This window comes from Sciurus vulgaris (assembly GCF_902686455.1).
Source record: "Sciurus vulgaris genome assembly, chromosome: 1".
In the NCBI taxonomy this organism is placed as follows: domain Eukaryota; kingdom Metazoa; phylum Chordata; class Mammalia; order Rodentia; family Sciuridae; genus Sciurus; species Sciurus vulgaris.
This window is the reverse complement of record NC_136461.1, coordinates 7,716,474-7,740,603: the sequence shown is the minus strand read 5'-3', so window position 1 is coordinate 7,740,603 and position 24,130 is coordinate 7,716,474. Positions and strand designations below refer to the sequence as shown.

Here is a 24,130-nt window from a genome sequence, read left to right as displayed (position 1 = left end):
ATTCCATCATATGGCTGAATCTAGTCTATTTAATATAGGCAAATTTTTGTTTAGAAAATTTGATACCTTGAAAAGTTTTTAAATGCCTGTAAGCAAAATCAAAGTAAGGCTTCTAAAGGAGTGATCTTTGTCTACACATAGTCTTTTCTGTTCCTAATTTTAGACATTCTTTTAGTAAATTCATTAGTGCTCTTATTTCTAAATGTAAAGTTATTACTAATTCCCAAGATAGAAGATGTTGTATATTTTGCATAAAATTTCATGTCAATGAATTTAGCCTCAGGCATAGAATCACATATAGATAGGTAATTAGGTAGATAATATTGTAAAATCACCTCAACTCAGCTTAATTGTCCTAATTTAACCATTATAGGAGATTCAAAAGTATTATTTATTTTCATAAATCAATATTCCACATTCATTCCCCTCAAAAAATTGAAGAAGCATGCCCTATCAAATCTGCCTTCATTAGTATATACAACTAAAGCTGTTTCCTGAAGTCCAACAGATGTCTAAAACCCACACTGTCCAATATGGCAGCCACTAGACACATATCATTATTTGTAAATAAATAAAATTTAAATGTAGCTCCTCATTTGCACTGGCCACATTTCAGGAGTTCTGTGCCACCTATGGCCCAGTAGCTGCTGCAGGGGACAAGGGACACAGAAGCCTCCATCACCACAGAAAGCTTTCTATACAGCACTGAGCTGAAGCAAGACAGGTGTGGTAAGAATTAGCCACTTGATTCTAAACCAAATTTTTCCTATTTTCAAATCTGCATCATAGTCATAATCTTGTTAAAGAAGGATTAAAGCAAGATGTAACATTCTTAAATTCAGTTTTTACTCAGTTCTGATATGCCTAGTATCCCCTGTGACCTTTGGATTGGACACATAAATCTCACAGCCTGGCTTACAGAGCCTTTCAGGTTGTGGCTTTAGCTCACCCAACCATTGTTCAGTGGGCTCCATTCCATGTCTGAGCTCTGGACAAAACATTCACTCTCTTCCCTGCCTACACCTATTCATTCCTTTCCCTGGGTTGCCCACCCCTTCAGCTGCTCCTTTTCCCTCTTTTTGTAATCCTCCCCAGCATGTCTTCCTCCTTGAAACCTTTCTGAGCCCTTTCTTCCACTCATGCTCTTTTGGAATTCGAGATGACCACTGTCTCTGGTTCGGCTAGGAAGGGATTGCTTGGATACATGGAAAAGATAAGATATGATTTTGTCCAATCCCCTTTGTATGGTTGAGGAAACTGAGGCTCACAGGATTGACGAGAGCGCTCCAGAGGTGTCCCCAGAGCAGAGTGGACACAGGTCTCCTGACGTTGCTGTTCTCAGTCCCGTATGCCTCTGCTCTCTTTGGATTCTTCCAATTTGTAATTACCTGTGAAGTGGTAAGTGGTGCGTGATGCTGACCGAGGGATTTAAGAATACGGGAGATGAAGAGCGTGTAAAAGAGATGAAAGAAGCAGAATCCTTTTTCTGATCACACGCAGTCTTCTATGTAGTTTGTCCAGTCAATTCTGTTTTTAGAGAATACAGTTCCTAAATTTCTTTGGCTTTGAGCATATATCCGGACCCTGCCTAAAGCATGGTTCCCTGGACGGTGGCAGCAGGAATGATCTGGAATTACCAGTGAGCTAAGACTCCTCTCTTCCCATGTTCTTCTGCCTCCAGGAGGCTAACTACACAAGATGGGCCTCCCAGCCCCTGCGGCCCCTGTAGTGGCTCTACAGCCAAGGTGAACCAAGTGAACCCCCTCCTCACGCCATTCTGACATGGCCTCTGGTCTTTGAGAACAGATTTCCCTGGGTTGAGATCACTGGCAGCCACCCCAGGCAGGAGTTCCAAATGAAAGGACTTGCTAAGCTTTCTGCACTGCTCTAGGTGGGAAAGTCGGAGCCCGCCCCTGGTCTGCCAGCTGGAGGGTCAGAACAACTATCCGAATCATCGCTCCACGGTCTCAGATTGTTGGTTTATTTGTCCCCCTCCCACCCATCCTCAAGAATTGGGAACTCAGTACATCCTGCATTCTTTTTTGTGTCAAATGTTTGTGGGGGAGAGGAGCCCTCTCTTGGTGTCTTCCTGTATGAATATCCGTGTGCATGCTGATAGCTGTTCTCAGCCACATGGGTGAAAGCAGCGCTGGGTCGCTGTCAGGGTCACCTTTCCAGGATGCTGCTCCTGCCCCAGCTCCCTGCTGTGTCCCTCAGGATAACAGTGTGGGCTTTTGATCACTGAGCTTGCTTCCTACCTCTAGATGAGAAGAAAAGCCTAGATCCTTAGACCCATGTCACAGAAACCAGGCGGCCCTGACAGAAGAGTAGAGGAAGCCAGCTTGCCCATTGGCCACCAGCCATAACAGTCTGAATTTTAGGGTTGGAAGTGCCATTGAGATATCAAAGAGCTTCCTCTCCTACCTCCAGGAGACCCCAGGGATCTCCAAGCAGGTCCCCAAAACAGGCTAAACAAGTGAGCTGCTCCTCTCCTCTGGAGCCAGTGTTCTCAAACTGTGGCCTCTTGACCAGCAACTTCAGCATCACAGAAAAGCTTGTTAAGGAATGCATACCTGTAACCCCAGTTATCCAGGAGGCCAAAGCAAGGTGCTGGCAAGTTCAAGGCCAGCCTGGGCAGCTTAGCTAGACCCTATCTCAAAATAAAATGAAAAAGGGCTAGGTTGAAGCTCAGTGGAGAGCACTTGTGTGGCATGCACAAGCCCTGGGTTCCATCTCCAGTACAGAAAAGAAGGAAGGAAGTCCCTGTTCTTGAGAGCATTTTCACTCTTCTTGTGTATTGGGGTCTCTTAAGTACCCCTTGTTTCGTAGTCTTAGAATCCTTTCCCACACTCTCAGTAATCATGAAATCGTCTGAGAATAGGCCGCATCTGGGTCTCTGGCAGACACGGCCATCCCAGCGCCTTTCTTCTGTGCAGATTTCTTTCATTCGAGTTTCATCTCAGACCGAAGCCATTTGTACGATGCATTTAAGAGGCAGTTCTCCCTATAGCTTTAGCCCAAAATGAATGTCCAGATGTGTTTTTGAGATTGCTTTCTCTGTAGGCCTGCCAAAGGGAAAGAGCCCAGAGTTCACTGGCAAAGGATAGAAGTCATTTAATATTTATGAAGGGGCCAGATGTCAGGACATTTCATATCACACGCAGTTTAGAACGGTCCCTATCCCCGCTATTATGACTCTCAGTTATGTGCACCAGGCCTTAGAAACCACAAGCAGCCCACTCGCCTCTGTTAGAGGGCCCAGTGGAGTGTATTTTCCGCTGAAAGGCTCCAGCTCCGGAGGCCTCTCACCGCAGTCCCTGTGGCCCCAGCTACCGTTGGGCCTGGAGGAGAGTGGGGGCGTGGAGCATCTCAGTTGCCCTGACTATGTGATTCTTTTCCCCAGGGGGCAGCTCCACCAGCAGTGCTGTGAAAAGTGGACTCTGGTTGAACGATGAGACGCAAGCCAAGATGGCCCGGATGGCTGCCGCAGCCGCATGGGGCTTAGGTGAGGTTCCCACAGGCCCCGGGCAGGGTGGGAGAAGCTGAGGGGCCGTGGCTGCAGGTCTGTGCAAGGTCAGAGCTGTTCAAATTCGCCTCCTTCCACATCCGCCCTCTGTCCTTCCACCGGGTGATTTTTACCAACTTTTGAGAACTGGGTTAAAAATGGATCCTTGTGGGAGGTTGAGGAAAACAAGTCAGCGAGCCATCAGAATTGAGAAGCCACAAGTGAGAAAATCACACTCTGCACACTCAGAACACTGCGCACTGAGCCGATCTCCCAGCAGAACCAACCAGCCGTCCGGTTACCCAGTTCAGTTCTGACCCTGTTGTACTCACACAGAGCATCAGATCGCACAGGTTAAGGACTCAGCCCCGCTTCAATGCCACTCCCGAGCGCCGTTGCTGTGGCTTGTACGGCTGTCTGACTTAGTATAAATCGGAGCTCCCAGCTCCTCCCCAGTTCCATAGTGTGTCAGGATACTTCGCAGAATGCTGGGAAACACACTGCTTGAATCTATCGGTTTACCGTGGGGGGGGGGGCCGCAGCACGGGAGCCGGGTGCACTGCTGCCCCTCCAGCACACAGGCATGCTCACCAACCCTTGGGTCTCATTCTATCGCGTTCCTGTTCCTCAGGAGAATCCAGGGTTTTAGTAGCTCTGTGCCGAGAGACAGGGACGGAGACCAAATACATTTCTTCTTATACCACAGTGGGATTTGGTTTTTGTCTTCAAGAAAATACTGGTTTGTTTTTCTCTCTGATAAATGAAATCTATCGTTAAGCATCCCCAGACTGGCATCCGTAGCTTTTTCTGTCCTTCTGTGTGCTCCTCTACCTCATGATCACTGTGGCTGTTGGACCTCCACCCAGGATGTCTTTGTCCCAGACAGTGATAAAGGGAGAGCACGTTTGTTTATCTCTTATTATTTCTTGTCATTTATTCTAGAACTTTCCCAACATTTATAGAAGTGAAGGGTATACGTTTGCCCTTCACCTTCCCCAGCAATTATCAACATTTGGACCATTACCATTTTGTTTCTTTGTTCTCCACTGCCGCCCAACACTTGCCTACCTCTTCCTTCTCCCCCAGTGTAATAAACCAGAGACATCCCTTTCATCCCCACAGCTCCTCAGCCTTCTGATGCCAGGCCCCAGCTGAGAGACTTGGCAGTGCCTGTTCCAGAAATGTTCTTGATGAGAGGGGAAAAGTTACATAGACTGTGCCAGATGAAAAGCCTGGAGTCTGGAGACCGGTGACAGCCTCACCTCCGCTCTGTCCCTCTTGAGTCACAGAGCTTATATTCTTTCCTGTCATGGGCTCTGGGCCGGATCAGAACATTTTTCAAAAACAATATTACTTTCTGAGGAGTCATCCTTTGCTATTTGCATTTGCCCAAAGGCATCGAGAATGGATGAGCGGATGGTGTGGAGTGAAGGCAGGGAAAATGCCTTGTAAAATGGGCCAGCCCTGCAGCTTGCAGCTAACAAGGCTGGTATCCCTTCTGCAGATGGCCTTGGCAGCCCTGGCTATGATGCACACTCACCAGCCCCAGGGGACGTGAATGCGTGGGCTTGGAGGCCGCCATCTCCCCAGTCTGACCTGACACAGACCACTGCACTGTGAACCTAGCCACCTTTCTGTCATAACAGCCTCTCCAAACATAACCTGCTCCCTCCTGAGGCAGAGACGCCAGAGTAAAATAGGCAAACTATTTGTCTAGCCCTGTCCCCTAGCTGTAAAATGGCCATTTCAGTTTGTTTAGAGAAAAACATAATTTCCCAGTGTAGCATTGCCCTGAAAGAAAGGAAGCGATTTCATCTCACCCGGAGAGCCTGCCAGAGTTCTCAGGTTAACGAGGTGCAGCATTAAACCCACCTGAGGCGCAGCCACGCGCTTTCTGTCTTTCATGACTTGCTCCCTGGGGCAGCAGTGGAATCCTGTTTCGAAGACAGATGTAGCTTTGTTTTGTTAAATCAACTCACACAGAACATAGAGGGCCTCTGTAGGATTTGGGTGCTCAAGTTCCTTTGTTTTGTTTGCACCCCAAGCAAAGGAAAGTAGGATGGCAAGGTTTGAGCCGCCGCCCTGTAGTCCAGCCCACTGACCACCCTGATGCTTTCTCGTGTGTGCACTAGGTTCAGTGGGATAGCATGGAAGAGTACACCTGCATGATTCCTCGGGACACCCACGACGGGGCCTTTTATAGAGCTGTGCTGGCGTTACATCAGGACCTCTTCTCCTTGGCACAACAGGTGTGAACTCCACGTCCACACCTTCCAACAGAGGAAGGCTAGCACTCCTGTGCACGGGCACAGTGTGTGGGCTGGGTACTTCGGCTGGACTTGTCTCTGTGAGCTCGTTTGATGGTCTTGACGCACAGAATTCATGGAGAAGACACCAGCACATCAACAGGGGCTTCTTTCTGTTCTGCTGCGATGGCTTTGGGAGTTAGTTCTTGGGTCATCGCTGCACCTTTTTATCACCTTGCCTTAGCACTCCTTGTAGTAGAGAGAAGCTGTTTCACCAAAGGAAGATTCGAGAGCCAGCCATCCCCACAGGGGCAGAGGCCGTCATGAGGGTCTTCTGGCCATGCAGGGGTGGTGCTCATCGATCGCCTTCCAGGGAAACAGTCGCATCTGCCCTGTCAGCTCCAGACTGTCTTGCACGAAGTGTTTGGGTTAATGATCTGAGAGCTCAGGGACAGGGATGCCATGATTGGCCTTACATTGAAAAAGAGAACAGGTCCACATGAGGGTTTTAATTGGTGGCACAGGAAGTTTCAAACTACAGTCCTGTGGCATCCTTGGGCTGATGTCTGTGACAGGAAGCCAGACCTAGGCCTTCCAGGTCAGAGCCCCAAGAGGCCACATCCCCTGGAGGGCTCACAGAGGGCTCCTTGGTGACAGGGAACTTGAAAGCCAGAAGCCACCAGCTGGAACCACAAAGGGCACACAGGTCCCAGGGCATCCTCCTGAGATGAAGAACACAGCGACTGCTTCACTGCACACATTTCCTCTCCCTCACCACCCACGATGGTGAAAGTTACCTCAGAGTTTAGGGTTTGGGTAGCCGTACATTTCTACCTCCTCAAATCTGGGAAGAGATTACTTCCATTCTTTGGTAAATTTTGTCTTTGTGACCAACATCCATGTTAGTCGCAGCTGTTGGAAGTCCTAAAATAACTGCCAGTCCCCATCCAGGCCCAGCTCCAGGAGTTCTTTGTTTTCCTCCTAGTGCATCGACAAGGCCCGGGACCTGCTGGACGCCGAGCTAACTGCCATGGCGGGAGAGAGCTACAGTAGGGCCTACGGGGTGAGTGCCGAACTCTGCCTGGCCATCTTGGAAGCTTACTTCAGTTCTGTTTTCAGAGTAGACGAGCAAGGTTGTCACAGGCTGCTGGGAACATGCCTGTGTGCCTGGGCCAGCAAAAGCCCAGACACCAGTCTGATTTAAGTTATTTAAGTTAACCCCGACTTTTGGATCATCATCAGTAATTAGGTGGGAATGTGCTTTGCTTCCCTCAGGCCATGGTGTCTTGCCACATGCTCTCCGAGCTGGAGGAGGTCATCCAGTACAAACTTGTCCCTGAGCGCCGAGAGATCATCCGCCAGATCTGGTGGGAGAGACTGCAGGTGAGCCTGGAGATGCCCCAGGTCACACTCCTGCCCCACCAAGGGCCCGGGGAACCTTGCACCCACACCTCCTGCGCTCCCCGCATGAGTTTTCCTGCCTCTTGTGTTGAGTGGAACACTCAAAGGCTCTTCACATAAATGTCAGCTGTGGGACAATGTCCAGCCTCCTCCAGCTTCTCAAGGAATCAAAGGAAATGTCCTTAATAAAGGACACTAAGAGCAACTTGCTAGGAGTCAGAACCCCAAAGTCTGGTTCTCAGTCTTCACTGCACAGTATGATCACTGGGAAAAGTCTAAAAATCCTGATGCCCAGGCCCATGAAGTCACCAGTTCTGGGAGTACACACAGGATTGGTGTCTTCAGCTCCCAGATGGCCTCCAGGTGCAACCAAACCACACTTACTGGCCACCAGCTTCTGGCCTCTTTTTTTTCTTTTCTTGCTTTATTTTACTAGGGACTGAACTCAGGAACTCTGTACCACTGAGCTGCCACTTCAGCCCTTTTTTAAAATCTCGTTTTGAGACAGGGTCTCTCTGAGCTGCTGAGGTCGTCCTCCAGTGTGTGCTCTTCCTGTCTCCCTCTCCCAGTGGCTGGGGTGCTAGGCATGCAACCGTCACGCAGGCAGCACCCAGCTTTAAACAACTACCCAGTATACGCCCTCACCACCTCCTGCCAGGTTGAGTCGACCTGGCCTTTTGATCAGACTTCTCTACTACAGCTCCCCTTGCAGGAAGACTTTTCCAGGGACTCCCTTGGAGTTTCAGTATGGCATTCTGGTCATTGTAGCATGAGGAACTGTCACCGCCAGACCTGGGAGTCAGCAGTCTCAGTGCCCTTGGAAAGGACCGTAGCCCTCCTGCTCCTTGAGTAGGCAGGAAGGGAAAGAAAGTGGGCTTGGCACAGTAGCTCAGTGGTGAAGTGCTTGTCTGGCCTGTGCAAGGCCCTGGGTTCTGTCCCCGGCACCACAGAGAGAGAGAGAGAGACAAAGTGCCTTTACTGCCTCCAGAAACTGTCAGTCCCCCCTGCTTCTCACATTTCGGCCCCCCTCTGTCATAGGTGTTTCCTCTTGGCCAGATCCACACTTGATCTCAAGTGCTCTCTCCAGACAAGTGGAGGTTTGTGCTTCCAGGCTTCTCAGTAGCTGTGACAAACCTTTGACTCAAAGCCACGTTCCTGCCTGGGAAGCTCAGGGCACATTCCACTGGATAGGAGAGAGCAATGGGCAAAGAAACGTCTTAGAAATAAAGTCGTTTACGGTTCTGAAATAGGCACACACAGTTCTTTCACATGTTTTATTAGTAATTATGAAATGCCCAGTGAATGTTTTGATGGAAAATTGTCTCCTGGACACCAGAAAGAATTCCACAAAGCAAGCGTCTCCCACTTGTACACACCCTGGGTTTCTTAAGTGCCTAGAGTGGAGTGGAGGACCTCCAAATCAGAGATCTGCTCAGTCTTCAGACATTCTAACAAGTGGGACTCCCAGAGTTGGAAGGGGGCTGGATGGGATGGGTCCTGGGGAGGAGAGGCTTCTGCCTGACTCCTCAAGCTCAAGACACCATCATTCCTGTCAGCCTCAGAACTTTCCTGTCTTGAGACAAGATGCTCTTTTGGCTCATAGGGAGCCGAAGTGTTTTCAGCATCTGGGAGAAACTAGTTGTTGGTGAGAAATAACCAAAACAAATCACTCAATGTCCTCTTTTCTGCTTTCCTAACTTTCCAAATCATCGTTGCCACACTTCACGGGGTGGGAAGCGTATCATCCAAGCTGAAAATAAAGCATGACGCTGTGGTGGGAGCTGGTCTCATAGATGGCTCGCTGTCCACCCTCCACGAACAGCCCGGCCTGGAGGACTGCCATTGGGTGGCCAAGTCTCTTCAATTAAAATCCCCAGCCAGCGTCTGCCACGGGGCAGCTTGAGAGGTCACCTTAGCTGCACCGCGTCTCTTCTCGCCTTAGGTTCTCAGGTCAGGCTCAAGATGACATCCCGTCAAATCTGAAACCTGGAGATCACTGTTAGACTTCCAGTTTTACCCCTATAGAGAACAACTCCATGGGCTACTGTGGCACACATCTCTAATCCCAGTGACTCAGGAGGTTGAGGCAGGAGGACTGCAAGTTCCAGGCCAGCCTCAGCAACTTAGCAAGGCTCTAAGGAACTTAGTGAGACCTGAATCAAAATGGAACATAAAAAATAGGGCTGGAGACGTGGCTTAGTGGTTAAGTGCCCCTGGGTTCAATCTCTGGTACCAAAAACAATTTTAAAAAAGAACAGCTCCATGGACTTGTGGAATTTGCCATGAAGTGACAGATCTCAGGAATCCATTTCCCTTCCTGAGTCTGACTTCTTACCAGCAAGGGTGGAAAAGGAGATGTTCCTTTCACTCCTAGCAGTAATTTGATATAAAACGAGCTTGCCCCTTTGGTAATGATTAATTCACTGTTTCTGATCATAGAGGACTGGTGTGGACCAGTGAAGCACCCCCTTCTCTTTCTGATCTGAAACAAATAGAAACGAAGGCCAGCGTTCAGGGTGTCCCAGACTTAAGCTTTCGTAACTTCAGAATCATAAACATCACCAGCTTACAAACAGCACCATTTGAAAATTTAATTAAACTTCTTATACACTTAGTCTTCTGAATTTTGAATACATTTTAAATTTAATTTCTTTGCCAGTGATAGTCATCTTCCACCAGAGACTAAAGCAAAATACTAATGTATTTTTTACAGTCCACAAAGAAGCTGTAATAATTTAATTGTTTAATCCTCAACATAGCCCTGAGAGGTTGATACCCTTTTTATTCCACCCTACAGATCAACATAGGGAGGTTAGTAACTTGCCCAAAGTCACCTCACAGACGGCAGAGCCAGAATGCAAACTCCAGCCCCCGCGCTGTGGTGCTGCCTCCTAGATTGCGGAGGAGGTCCTGGAGAGCGTTCCTCGTCCCCCTGTGCTTAACTTGAGAAGGTCGAGATGGTGGCAGTGGGTTCCACTGTTGCCATAAGGGTGAGGTGGCACAGAGGACACGTCTGACTCTCGTTTCTGCATGTTCCAGGGCTGCCAGCGCATCGTGGAGGACTGGCAGAAGATCCTTATGGTGCGCTCCCTTGTGGTCAACCCACACGAGGACATGAGAACCTGGCTCAAGTACGCCAGCCTGTGCGGCAAGAGCGGCAGGCTGGTGAGTCCCCCACCCTATGGCAGGTGTGCGCCCGCCCGGGTTCCATTCATAACCTGACCTATCTTGTTTTTAAGGCTCTTGCTCATAAAACCTTAGTGCTGCTCCTGGGAGTGGATCCGTCCCGGCAGCTGGACCATCCTCTGCCCACAGTCCACCCTCAGGTGACCTACGCCTACATGAAGAACATGTGGAAGAGCGCTCGCAAGGTCTGTACCCACAGCCCACCACCAGGGCCCACCTTCAGAATACTCACCTAGCCCCCCTGCCTCCCTCGGGCCAGAAAGGAACCAGGGTCAAAACCACCTGCCCACAGTGCCAGGGAGTCTCTTGCTACTTCAGCCCGTGAGTCACAGTCAAGGAGATGCACATGTGCCTTTGACCAAACCAATGAGTGTGATCCAGTGGCATTTATTGGTATCCAGAAAGTTCTGGATCATAAAAAAGGCACAATTTCTGCCCCTGAAGAGAATATAGGCTGTTCAAAATAAAGGTAGCATATTCGTGAAAACAGACTAACAATTTCCTAAGACCAATGTGGTTTCTAGACATCTGGTCACCTTTCCTATCATCAGTTTATATTCAGAAGCAGAGGGAGCGTGATCTTGAAGCAATGTGGGGCTCCTCTTTATTTACAGACAAGCCCTTTGGTAACAGATTTGGCTCTGGATGTTTGTTTTTGTTTTTGTTTTTGACAATCTCCCTGGGTGATGTTGGTGACTAACAAAAAGTAGGCCCTGGGGGCAAAACCACCTGCTTTGACTGCTCCGAAGGAGAGCACTCCAGCTGCCCTTCCCTCCCCACTGTGGTCCCCAGCAGAGCTGAGGCTGTGGAAAGAGCTGGTAAAACAGAGTTGTCTGGAGAAGGCATGCCTGAAGACCCACAGATGGCCTAGGAACTGGCTTCTGTGGATGGTTGACTCAGTGCCACCTGAGTGGGATCTACAGCCCTGCTCCGAGAACCTGGTCTTTGCCTGGGATTTACCTCATTAGTAGTGACCCAAGTTTTCTTCTCCTAAAGTGCAGATTTGGGATTTTATTATTGTTGTTTTGTTTTTCAAGCTTTGTGAGCCTCCCAGCCACAGCATATCTGACCTCCTCCAGGCAAAGGAGAAAAACAGAAGGTGGTGAATCTGAATAGTCTGGTTTCCTTCTGCGTACTGCCTCCAAGTCTTTGACTGGCTTGCCGAAAGTGGCAGAAGCAGAATTTTGGGTGGCGTCTCAATCCAGGAGTGGCTTCTTTCAACATATGCCCACACCCAACTTCTCCACAGAAAATGGTCTTTTCTTAGGAGCTCAAAATTCAAAATCCTGTGTAAAGCTAGGTGCTTGGACCTCAAGCCCAGAGCTGGCAGTGTCACTTCTTCACAGTCCAGGAGCTACTTGGAGAAAGCTCAGTGATTGTGCCTTGCTCTCCTTTGCCTGTAAACAAGGGTGGGGCTCTGCCTGGCGACAGCAAGTGCAATGTCCTGGGGGAAGCAGACCCTGCCTGCAGGAAGGCCTCAGGGACAGCGTGTGTGATGACAGGCCCCCTGGGGAGTCCAGAGACAGGCCGGCCCTGCGTGGACTTTCACTGGCTAAGGTCGTTCCGGACATAGGGCTGTCAAGAACCAAAGTACCGGACTTGGGTCGTGACTTGGTGGGAGAGCTCTTGCCTCGAATGTGTGAGGCACTGGGGTTGAGTCTCAGCACCACATATAAAATAAGGTCCATTAACCACCAAAAAGAAAAGAACCAGAGTATTGTGCCCAACCTGAGTCCTGTGGGCCTGAGGGAAGCTTTCCTCCGGGTACCTGTCCTTCATTTATAAGATGGAAAGAATCACTTTCCCCTCTTCATTTCTTTGGGAATGGAGAAAAGAAGTTTTAAATGGAGTATTTGCAGTTCCTTAAAAATAAGTTCCAACTTTGGAGACTGAGGGAGGATCACAAGTTCAAGGACAGCCTAAGCCACTTAGTAAGACCTTATTTCAAAATAGAAAGTAAAAGGGCTGGGATGTAAACCACTGCTAGAGCATCCCTGAGTTCAGCCCTTAGTACTGCAAGAAATAAAATAAAGTCAGTTGCCTCATGCTACGGAGTAGAGAGATAGCAGATTCTCCCACACTGGATAAAATTTAATCTCAGGCTTCACACCCAAACTAACACCAGATTCCCCAGTTCTGGCTATTTATCTTTTGTTCAGCTCCTTGTCAAGGCCTCCAAAAAGAGCTTCACCCTGTCTGCACTGTCAGGGACACAGCTCCTGGGCTCTGAGAAGCCCCTGGCCTCGGAGTTCCCGGTGGTGGTCCTGCTGCTTGATGATCGCACTGAGTCATAGTCCCCTTTTTAGTGACTGACCTTTTTGGGATTGCCTTCCACTTTCATTTTGTTTTTGTTTTTTAATCAGATGTAAATCTGGCCAGTGTAGTTCTCTTGGAAGAAAATCTAAAGGACAGGTGTCACTTCCAGTGGGGGATGCTATGTGGTTCTTCTTCCACGCAGTGGGTGAGAGGGGAGCCCTAAGGGCAGTGCTGTGGAGACAGGTGTCTTGTTCACTGTGGGACCCTGGGTCTGCCCTGTCCTCATGCATGTGCTGCCTGTTGCAGGCCTGTCATTCTAGCTTGGGGTCAAACCCTGTCTCATAAGGCCAATTAATTCTGGGGTTCCCAGCCTCCAAGCCAGAGAACTTAAGTCTTTCTTCAAAGCCATCATCACTTCATGGCATGTTTTTGTTTTGTTGTTGTTTTAAATAAAAACAATGACTTCTTATATGATTTACCATAAGGAGACCTATTACTTCTTGGAAATGTTGGTTTTCCCCCTCCTTCTATAACAAAGAACACATAGCATCTCTTTCACCTTATCTCACATAAGGTTTTCTCCTGTCCTGTGTTAGTGGACTTAGGTTTTGCTGTTCTTCATTTGAGCTTTGGATGTTTGTGCATTTGGTCTCCATCCTAGAAGTCTTTTAAAAGAAGGTACAGACTCTGTTTGTCAAAATGCTGGCAGATCTGGACAGGGTGGGCTTGTGTAGCACTTCCAGATCCGGGACCCTCGCTGCTCTCTTCCTGGTGTAGCTCTCTGGCCCCTCCATTCTCACTTGCCCTTTGCTGGCTGTGTCAGACCCCATGGTAACAATAGAGGCAACTGCGGGAGGATGTTCTGAAGAGTCTGTTCCCAAGCTCCTGTTCCCCTAGGTGTCTGCTTTCCTCCTCTCTTCTCCCTCTTCCACTGACTGCATAAAGGCCTTCACCCCTTCTCCGTTCTTATTCAGGAACCAAGGGTTCCATCTGTTTTTTAAATCTGTGGGTTTTGCTCTTCTAGAGCAGCCAAGGCACCGTAATGTTGTAAACAAATACCAAGGTTTTACTAGCTTGAGACAATTTCCCATGAGTCTCATTCCCTCTGGGCAGTATGCTGATAATTAAGTAAGCACTTGTTCAGATCACTTCACATGAGTTATTGTTTGGGATAGCCAGACGTGTGACTTTTCCAGGATTTGTTAAACTGGTAATTACAGTTGGCAGAGGAGAGCTAAGACTTAAGCTGAGTCAATCATGAATGTTCTGGAAAAGCCCAGCCCTCTCCCAGCAGCAACCTGTGTTCTAGGGTACTCTGTTTGGTGTGGTTTGATTTGTGTGCCTGCAAGGTTGTGCCACATGCCAGGTGACTCTCTGTGCCCTTGTCCTGCTGCAGATCGATGCCTTCCAGCACATGCAGCATTTTGTCCAGACCATGCAGCAGCAGGCCCAGCATGCCATTGCCACTGAGGACCAGCAGCACAAGCAGGAGCTGCATAAGCTCATGGCCCGGTAAGGACCATCCTGTGCCCATTAAGGCTCCTTGGGGGGGCCTCTTGCCCATACCTTTCACATTTTCCAGTAGGGATCGCAGGGAGCCATCGAATTGTGCTGCTCCCTCATTGTGTGGTCCCCACTCATTTTCCTAGGATTCAGCAGCTCAAGAGCACCCAAGTGCTGTCCTCTCCTGGTGTCTGGCTTTAGGGTTAGACCTCTTGTTTTCAGGTGCCAGATACACTGCTAATTTGATGTGTATATAAGTTTGACTTTAGGTAAGTTGTTGAACTTCTCTGTGCTTCAGTTTCCTCACCAAATAAAAGGGATAGGAAGAGTACCTGTTTGCTAGCAGGTGTAAGGGATGTGGCCTATGGAAAGGGTCAGTGTCCAGCACTAAGAGCAGTGCCTGGAGCACAACACCTCCGTACGCAGGGGGAAGAGGGAGAATAAGAGGGAAGCTGTGCACAGTCAACAGGAAAGGGAACGCAGCAGCTATTCCCAGTGACAGTTGGGTTTGGGGTAGATAGGTCCATGCAGACCTACCTTATCCAGGCTCCTGGGTTATGCTGTCATTGCAACACAAGTCACAAAGAAAAGATGGAACCTGAGCCCCTATTCCCAGACCGTCTCCTTCCTTCCTTAAGTGAGAAGAGAAACCAGAAAGGCGTCAGGGCACCCCCTGGCAGTTCCTTGTTCCCCTAGGAGGCCTCTTAGCGGGAGGGAGCAGCACAGGGCTGGCTTCTCTTTCAGGTGTTTCCTGAAACTCGGGGAGTGGCAGCTGAGCCTCCAGGGCATCAACGAGAGCACCATCCCCAAGGTGCTGCAAGTACTACAGCGCCGCCACTGAGCACGACCGCAGCTGGTACAAGGTGAGGGCAGCAGAACCCCAGAGCCTGGGTCCTCCTGCTCACAGCCGGGCTCTGGGAGCTCAGGGACTAGAGCCCGTCTGTCAAGAGCCCGAGAGTCTGCATTTTCCCTACGTGTTTCGTTGATTCTTTCAGTTGAGGAGTGGTCATTACACTGTGCCCTGCGCGTGGCTCTGGGCTGTGGCTGCCCTTCAGCGTCTCTGCTGCTTGTTTTCTTAGGAGCATCTGGACACACAGTTAATCTCTGGAACTCTGCTTCCCTTGGGTAATCTGTTCCTTCCCAGCTCCTTTCTGATCTCCATCCCGGCTACTCCTCAGCTAAGAAATTAACTTTCTTTGTTTTTACTGGAAAGATCTGGGTAACATCCTGTTATATTACAGGAAACTTTTCAAAAGGACAAACAGTTAGAAAATGTACAAAAGATGTGACTGGCCGATGCAGGAGGCTCTTGGAAGTACATCCTTGGCAAGAGAGCTCACATTCTTATTTTTAAAATATCTTTTCCAAAGGGCCTCCTGCTTGGCACAGCAGATATCATTGATTTCTTTCCAGAATCTCCTCACTTGCTAATACTTTGTGAATTAATCCTCTGGGATCGAAACTTGCATCTGAAAGCCACAGAAGCATTTAAAATAAAAACCTCTCCTTGTCTAAGCATGCTCCCTTGATGATCTAAAAATGCCCCCTCTGTGCTGGAAACAGTAATTACCTCTCAAGGACAGCTGCACATCCAAAACCAGAGAAGTGAGTCCAGTGAAGTTTAGCAGGGGTCTTGCTGACCAATCACCTATCATCCCCCTTTAGAAAATGCAGAGCACAAGGAAAAACCTGCTTCCAGGAACATTCGTTTTAGTATTTAGAAGCAGTTCCTAGTGCAGGTCCCTCTGGTTCTGGGTCTTCTACCATAGTCCCATAGCACTGTGTGCGTGCCAGCCCTGTCAGCTTTGTTCACCTTGACCCAGGTCAGTGCCTGGCTCTTGGATATGTAAGAGACATATGTTGAATGAATGAATGAAGGCCTGGGGAACTGAACTTGAGTCATGGTAGCATTCTTACTCATCAAGGGAAGTCCACTCTGCTGGATGGGAAAGTGGACACAGTTACATTGTATTCTTTAGCAGTGGACACAAAGGAATTTCCTGATTATCCAGAAAGTCCAGCTCTTAGTGGATTATTTAATGTGCTACCGTCATTGCCGAGTTACAATGCCCCAAGTCAAACTCTGCCTCAGCCTTTTCTGTGCCACGCAGAAGTGGTCCTCCTTTGACCTCGTAGTGCCTTCCCTTGCCCCATCATGTGACCTGTTAGGACTAAATGGGACAGCTGGCTGCTGGCCCCACAATTTATGCTCTCTTAAATAATCTGTATTGTGTATTTCGAAACCCAGTAAAGCTTCATTTTCCCACAGATGAAGTGGGCCCCTTGGCCTAGCATGCCTGCTCCTCTGCCCTCTGCCCTGTGCACTTGGCCAGCCTTCCGCATTTCTCTCCTGCGCGTGCCCTCAGCTGCAGGCGTGCCCTTTGCTTGTTTCCTGTGGACATGGCTTGACCTCTGTGCGTCTCTGTCCTGTTCTCCCCCTTGCCGGGAAGTCTTACTCCACTGACCACAGGAAGAGGCAGCCACAGCACTTGCTCAGCACCGACCTCACGCCCCTCAGACCCCTGCTGTGCCTCCAGCCCAGTGTCTACCCCTAGCTCTCGCCCCACCCAGGCCTGGCACGCATGGGCAGTGATGAACTTTGAAGCCGTGCTACACTACAAGCACCAGAACCAAGCCCGCGACGAGAAGAAGAAACTGCGTCACGCCAGCGGGGCCAACATCCCCAACACCCCCACTGCTGCCACCACAGCTGCCACTGCTGCTGCCGCCGCCAGCACAGAGGGCAGCAACAGCGAGAGTGAGGCCGAGAGCTCCGAGGAACAGCCCACTCCCTCCCCTCTGCAGAAGAAGGTCACCGAGGTCGGCTCCCTCCCTCGCTGAGGACCAGGCAGGGGCACCTCCCGAGCAGTCCAAGCTCAGGAGCCTGAGGCTTCTCTGAAGTGCAGATGCCCTTCCCGGCTGCCTTCTCAGCAGTGCAGGGGACCACACCCTGCTTCGGGGAGCCTTGGTGGCCTGGGCTGAAGAATGAGCTCATCCTCTTAATGTGCTGTGCCTGTGTGTGGGTGGCCGCCACATCTGCGAGTCCACACTGAGGACAGGGCCTGGGGGATCATCTTTGCCTTGTTCTCTCCCCTCCCACCTCTCCTCAGGCTGTTGGTCTGAAATTCACCAGTGTAGCCATCAGGTCCAGAGAACAGCACTCAGAGCCGCAGCCCCACCCCATTCAGGAAGCCACCGGTACCCCAAGACAGTGATGGTTCTGACACAGTTGCCATGTTTTGCTATGTGCCAGGCACCAAGAAAGGCTTTCCATGGCAACTGGCTTACCACTCGTAACTGCCCTTTGGAGTAGATGCTTTTAGTATGCAGTTATTCCCACTGTACAGATGAAAAAGCTGAGCCAAAGGGCCCAGGGTGCAGCTCGGTGGGAAAACACTTGCCTAGCATGTATAAGGCCTTGGTTTCAGTCTCCAGCACACAGAAAACAGAAGGCTGAGATAGAAGTGTCACTGACAGAGGTGTGTTCCAACAGGATTTATCCAAAACCCTCTTGATGTACACTGTCCCTGCCGTCCAGGGCTTCTTCCGTTCTATCTCCTTGTCACGAGGCAACAACCTCCAGGATACACTCAGGTATCAGGGAAGGGGAGGATGAAACTGGGAGGCCCCACCAATACCAGGACACCCGAGTCACACATCCAGGTCCTCTAAGCCTTCCTCACCCTGGTCACACCCCCAAGCTCGGCTCTGGCCCTTTCTCTGCCTGTGGGTTGAGGAATGGTAGCTGGCCAGGCCCCATCAGTGAGGGTGAAACCTGCAAAGACCTGGAAGTGAAGGGAGGGCTCGCTGTGTGGTCTGTTACTCCAGGATGAAACCCTCTGCTCATCACCACGTTTAAAATCCTCCTGCGACTTTGAGAGGTCTGAACAACTGGCCCAAACCAGTCAGTCCAGAGGCTGGCCATGACGGGCGCAGCCCCTTTCACGTGTGCGTCTCTGGCCAGCTAAGTGCCAGGCTTCACTGTTGTCCCTGTTCTGCAGCAGCTCCTTCCGTTTGTCCCAATCTGTGGTTCTCTTAGGCAACACTGGCTCATCTCTCCTTGTCAGAGTTTGTGCCATGATCTGGGAATGCCATGAGTGATCTTTGTAGATCAGTCCAGAACCTCGATTTTCTTTCCAGAGCCTTAGAGATGGAAAACTAAATTTATTGTGACTTTCCAATTGCCTTTTCCAGAGTCCCTCACTTTGTGGTTTGATTTACGGTCACTGGCCAGATGTCAATGAAGCCCTAGTGGAAGGGGTAAAAGCGATCCAGATTGATACTTGGTTACAGGTGAGGACAGCTCAGATTCTGTCTCCTGTGTTCTCTCGGAACCATGCAGTGGTCAAAGTGGCAAGGTGATGTGTTTACAATAATAAAAATGCAGAACTTGGTCCCAAGGTCTGGACTGCATGCTCTTTAGATCCTTTGAGAGACGGAAAGAATAACTGTTTCAGAACCTAGAGTATCAACAAAACAAGTTATAAGAATCAATCTTTGTTTATAAGAATAACTAGAGTTGTTTCCCTGCTTCATGTGCTGCATACTGTGCCTTTTTGAATACCAGGTTATTCCTCAGCTCATTGCAAGAATTGATACGCCCAGACCCTTGGTGGGACGCCTCATTCACCAGCTTCTCACAGACATTGGTCGGTACCACCCCCAGGTATGTGGAGAACCTGGGCCATTTCTCATCTATCACTGACCTTTGATTTGGTGACCAGTCTTTGAGAAACACAAGTAGAGGAACTGGAAGCTAGGTGCTCCGTCCAGCCCTGGGAAGGTCTGCCCAGCTAGTAATCCCAAAGACCCAGCAACCTTCCTGAAAAGAAAGAGTCCCTTCCAAGACAGTGGAGGACTCATGGTGCTAATGTCACCTTTACCATGTCTTTTGCCATCCTCCTTAAAACCTGCATCAGGCTGGGCGCGGTGGCACAAGCCTATAATCCTAGCTACTTGGAAGGCTGAGGCAGGAGGAGCACAAGTTCAAGGATGGCTCTGGGCAATTAGAGAGGCCTATCTTGAAGTTTTTTTGGTTTTTTTTTGTTTTGTTTTGTTTTGTTTTTTGCGGTGCTGGGGATCAAACCCAGGGTCTTGTGCTTGCAAGGCAAGCACTCCTACCGACTGAGCTATCTCCCCAGCCCTATCTTGAAGTTTTTTAAAGGGTTTTTTTAAAAAGGCTGGGGTTGTAACTCAGTGGTAGAGCCCACTGGGTTCAGTCCCCCAGTAAGGGAAAGCACCCTCGGCTCCTTTCCTGTGTCCCTTTGTGAATGTTTCCTCTTTGCTTCAGGCCCTCATCCTATCCCCTGACCTGTGGCTCCAAGTCCACTACAACAGCCCGCCACAACGCAGCCAACAAGATTCTGGAAGAACATGTGCGAGCAACAGCAACACCCTGTTCAGCAGGCCATGATGGTAAGCCAGAAACAGCCAGGGCTGTCCCTTCCCCACGATGGTGCCATGTACTTCCTCTGGCTGCCGCATGGTCCCCCCCTTTCTCCAAGTTGTACTTCCTGAGGGTGGTTCATCCCTGGTGCTTCCCTTCCCCCCGGCTTTGATCCAGGTGAGCGAGGAGCTGATACGGGTGGCCATTCCTGTGGCATGAGATGTTGGCACGAAGGCTGGAAGAGGCGTCTCGTTTGTACTTCGGGGGACGAGAGGAATGTGAAGGGCATGTTTGAGGTGCTGGAGCCCCTGCACGCTATGATGGAACGGGGCCCCCAGACCCTGAAGGAAACATCCTTCAATCAGGTACGGGATGGAAAGCACCAGAGGACGCAACTCCTTTCCTGCTAGCCTTTCTTCTGCCTTTTTTTTTTTTTTTTTTTTTTTTGCAGTGCTAGGGATTGAACCCAGGGCCTTGTGCTTGCAAGGCAAGCACTCTACCCACTGAGCTATCTCCCCAGCCCTCTTCTGCCTTTAATACAAGGACTCCAGCAGAGGTCATAGGATATAAAAACTTAATTGTCTTTAAGTTACAAGAATCTGCCTGATTTTATTTTGTTTCCTTTTTGTGGTACTGATTTAACACAGGAGCACTTGACCACTGAGCCACATCCCCAGCCCTTTTTTTTGTTGTTGTTGTTATTTAGAGACAGGGTCTCACTGAGTTGCTTAGGGCCTCACTAAATTGCCAACACTGGCCTCAAACTTGTAATACTCCTGCCTTAGCTTCCCAAGTTTCTGGGATTGCACGTGTGCACCACCAGTAATTGTTTTCTCTTTTTCTTTTCTCTTTCTTTCTTTTTGTTTGTTTAATGGTGCAGTGCTGGGGATCAGGCCAGGGCCCCTCATGCATGCTACACAAGTTCTACCACTTAGGAACACTTCCAACTCCTCCTGAAATTTTAATTAGAAATCAATCAGGCCATCTCATCTGTCCTCTGACTTTCCCTTAACTTACGAGTCATGCTCATGATCCCAGAGCTCCCGGACTGGAGAACTGCTCAGCGGTTTGTGCTCACCTGCCAGCACCTTCTGGCCAGCCAGCTCCGGGAGGATTTCTGTGGTCCGCCTGGGCATTTCATTTAGCTCCTGTCGTAGTGGCCACCTTGACAACTTACACGTCTGCCCCGCTTTCCTTCTCAGGCATATGGCCGGGATTTAATGGAGGCCCAAGAGTGGTGCAGAAAGTACATGAAGTCAGGGAACGTCAAGGACCTCACCCAAGCCTGGGACCTCTACTACCACGTGTTCAGGCGAATCTCAAAGCAGCTACCCCAGGTAAGTGGTCCTTTCTGTTGAACTTCCTGATAGTCACCCTAAGCATCTGGTTTCATTTTTACCTATAGAAAAGTACTTGGTTCTGGTCCTCCATTGAAAAAGGCCTAAATTGTATTTAAATTCCTTCTGGAGTTTACTTTTCTAACTAAATTTTTTGGTAATTATTCACAGCTTACATCCTTAGAGCTGCAGTATGTTTCCCCAAAACTTCTGATGTGCCGAGACCTTGAATTAGCTGTGCCAGGAACATATGACCCCAACCAGCCAATCATTCGCATTCAGTCCATAGCCCCGTCATTGCAAGTCATCACATCCAAGCAGAGGCCCCGGAAGCTGACGCTCATGGGTAAGGTGCACTTCTGCCTTCCTGGCTGTGTCCCTGCCCCCTGTTCTGAAATTACTGCCTGCCCTTCTAGCTGCTCCTCTTTCATGTGCTGCAACTCTTCTCATCTCTTGGGACAAGAAGGGAGGACAGTAGACATCCCCTTCCAGGACCACCTTGGGGCCCCTAGTGTACTCAGAGCTGTGCCTGGTGAAGGGAAGCTAGATCTCGTGTGTGGAGACTTGGTGCTGGTGGTGGGCAGGTGTTGAACTGATGAGGCCAACAGAAGGCATCTGATGCAACTCAGAGGTCTGAGCCATGAAGAAAGAGCATCTGGGTTCTTGAATTCTCCCTTTGTGTAAATCAAACAAACTAGAATAGAGATGAATCCTCATGGGGAGGTGCCTTCAACACCAGAGTCTGAAATTGCCCTAGGGGCAGTGACACCTACCTGGGATGGTCGAGGGAGACTTGCATACTTGGGTGGCACCTTGAGGTCTCTCCCTTTTAATGACGCTCATTTCTGAAGTGCAGCAATTTTCACCAACACTGATCAATCATGGTGCACAGGTGGTGGTCTCTCCAGGGGCTGGTGTCTTCCAATAAAAAACATGGTCAGTCATGTTCTCAGCACCTTGGATTAAAGAAGTTAATGAAGGAACTACTTCCAGAGGGGTGAGCAAAGTTAGGAGAAGATATTCCTCGTTCTTCTTCCCCACCCCTCCAGACCTGAAAGGGCAAGGAGACTAACAAGAACTGTTACCTTGGAAGAGAGGCCAGCCAGCAGAAGCTGTAGCTCAGGTGGAGGGACAGGGCTACTCCTAGACCGTGACCAGGCAGGGTTTGGGAGGCAAATACCCTGACCTCTCCCTTCTCCTCTCCCTTCCTACTAGTGCCCTGTTGGCCACACCAGCTGGAGCCCAAGTGACGTAGGCCATGGGGGTCAGGCTTCTCAGGTCAGAGTGAGTAAGGGAGAGAAACATGTGGCATCTCTGCAGAGTCATTACAGGTCCTCAGGAGCAGGCGTTTTTAATTGAAACATCTTTGGTCATTGAGAGGCATCCAAAAGCAGAGCTGTCGTCCTCAGTCGTAGCGTGTTCCTCTGTCTGTAGGGGATCGTGAGTAGGGAGATGTATGTAGTCCACGGGATCTTTGGGATACCTGCTGGTCTTAGCTCCAGATGTAAGAGCCTGTGTTCTGCTCTAACTGCTCCCACCTCCCCTGCAGGCAGGCAACGGCCATGAGTTTGTGTTCCTCCTGAAAGGCCACGAAGACCTGCGGCAGGACGAGCGGGTGATGCAGCTTTTTGGCCTGGTTAACACCCTCCTGGCCAATGACCCCACGTCTCTTCGGAAAAATCTCAGGTATTCAGAGTGCTGTGAAAATAGCAAAGCTTTGAGAAGTCTTCTCACTCTCTCCTACATCTGTGCATATAATCATGCACCTTTATCTCATAAGTTATAAAACCATATATACCTGGCAGGAAGTTATCAGTAGCCTGGGTGCCAAAAACAAGAAGAAAGATTCTCCACGTGGGATATGCCTTTAACAACCTCCAAAGAATTCAGGAGGGAGTGATTTGAGATCAAAGGAGGATTATATAAACTCTGTGTGTTACCCCTCGTGGGGCTGAAACTCAGCTTAAGCCTTCCTGTCCCTGGCCCTGTTGTTCCTCCTCCTCCTGATCTCAGACATCCTCACTCCATGCTTCCAGAGCCATCAGTCTGTCAGGCAGGACGAGGAGGCCAGAGTCGCTTTCATGTTACTATTTCTGTGATGCCTTATTCTTCACAAAGCCTTGCTCACTGCACCTCTCACAAAAACCAAGTACAGGTTCATTAAAGACAGTCTGAGTTGAACGCAGTGGCACACACTGGTAATCCCAGTGGCTCAGGAGGCTGAGGCAGGAGGATTGCAAGTTCAAAGCCAGCCTCAGCATTTAGCGAGGCCCCAAGTAACTCAGTGAGACCCAGTTTTAAAATAAAAAATTTAAGAGACTGGGGATGTGGCTCAGTGGTTAAGCACCCCTGGGTTCAATTCCCAGTACCAAATCTGTGTGTGCCCTGAGCAGATCAGAGGTATGCTCTTCCTGTACAAAATGACCCTGTTCTCCTTTCCTGGCACCAGCATCCAGAGATATGCCGTCATCCCTTTATCCACCAACTCAGGCCTCATTGGCTGGGTCCCCCACTGCGACACGCTGCACGCCCTCATCCGGGACTACAGGGAAAAGAAGAAGATCCTTCTCAACATTGAGCACCGCATCATGTTGCGGGTATGAGGAGGCCTTCAGCCCAGCACCTTTAGGGTCCTAGGGGCAGAATTCACACATCAGGGAATCCACACAGGGCTGCTTCTCTAGTTCTCCTTTGTTTGTCCATCAGTGAAAAATCTATTTGGGGGAATTTGCTGTTGAAGTTTATGAGTTTAATGAGGTGAATCCTAAAGCAGAAAACATTCTCTATGAAACCAAAGTGGGCTTGGGTATGAAACTCATGGTAAAGTGCTTGCCCGGCATGCAATTTCAGCACTGTAAAATATAAAGTAGAATAAAATTACAGGATTTCAGCACAAATCATGAGGCCAAATTAGCCCAGCCTGTGAGGGTCATTTAAAAAAAGAATCCAGGCATGGTGGCACATCTCTGTAATCCCAGTGACTCTGGAGGCCAAGGCCGGAGGGTCACAAGTTCAAAAGCAGCCTCAGCAATTTAGTGAGGTCCTAAGCAATTTAGCAAAACCGTATCTCAAAAGGAAATTTTAAAAACAGGCTGGAGATGTGGCTTAGTGGTTAAGTGCCCCGGGTTCAATCCCTGATACCCTAAATTTTAAAAAAAAAAAATTTTTTTTAAAGAATCAGAGTCTCCTAAGCCTGGAAATTATGTTTTCATTGTCCTGGGTGGGACTAGACAGATAAATATAGGGCAGCATATATTTACCTTATGTATACAAAGCTCTGGAAAAATCCTGGTGAGTAGATGTCTAAGAC

General features: G+C 49.4%; 1 protein-coding gene across 1 annotated transcript in view; it reads left to right on the top strand.

Annotated features, from left to right (window-relative positions):
• The window catches only part of MTOR (mechanistic target of rapamycin kinase), a 118,941-nt gene that overhangs the window by 82,596 nt on the left and 12,215 nt on the right, over positions 1–24,130 (top strand). Inside the window, 24 exon segments of the mRNA XM_079143464.1 lie at positions 3,404–3,446; positions 3,448–3,510; positions 5,644–5,754; positions 6,737–6,814; positions 7,027–7,134; positions 10,192–10,317; positions 10,392–10,523; positions 13,991–14,106; positions 14,842–14,917; positions 14,919–14,960; positions 16,669–16,917; positions 17,591–17,691; positions 18,294–18,390; positions 18,665–18,763; positions 19,388–19,396; positions 19,398–19,463; positions 19,465–19,512; positions 19,661–19,690; positions 19,692–19,745; positions 19,747–19,848; positions 20,686–20,820; positions 20,992–21,171; positions 22,376–22,506; positions 23,270–23,417. Of these exon segments, the coding sequence (XP_078999590.1) occupies positions 3,404–3,446; positions 3,448–3,510; positions 5,644–5,754; positions 6,737–6,814; positions 7,027–7,134; positions 10,192–10,317; positions 10,392–10,523; positions 13,991–14,106; positions 14,842–14,917; positions 14,919–14,960; positions 16,669–16,917; positions 17,591–17,691; positions 18,294–18,390; positions 18,665–18,763; positions 19,388–19,396; positions 19,398–19,463; positions 19,465–19,512; positions 19,661–19,690; positions 19,692–19,745; positions 19,747–19,848; positions 20,686–20,820; positions 20,992–21,171; positions 22,376–22,506; positions 23,270–23,417 (2,344 nt within the window).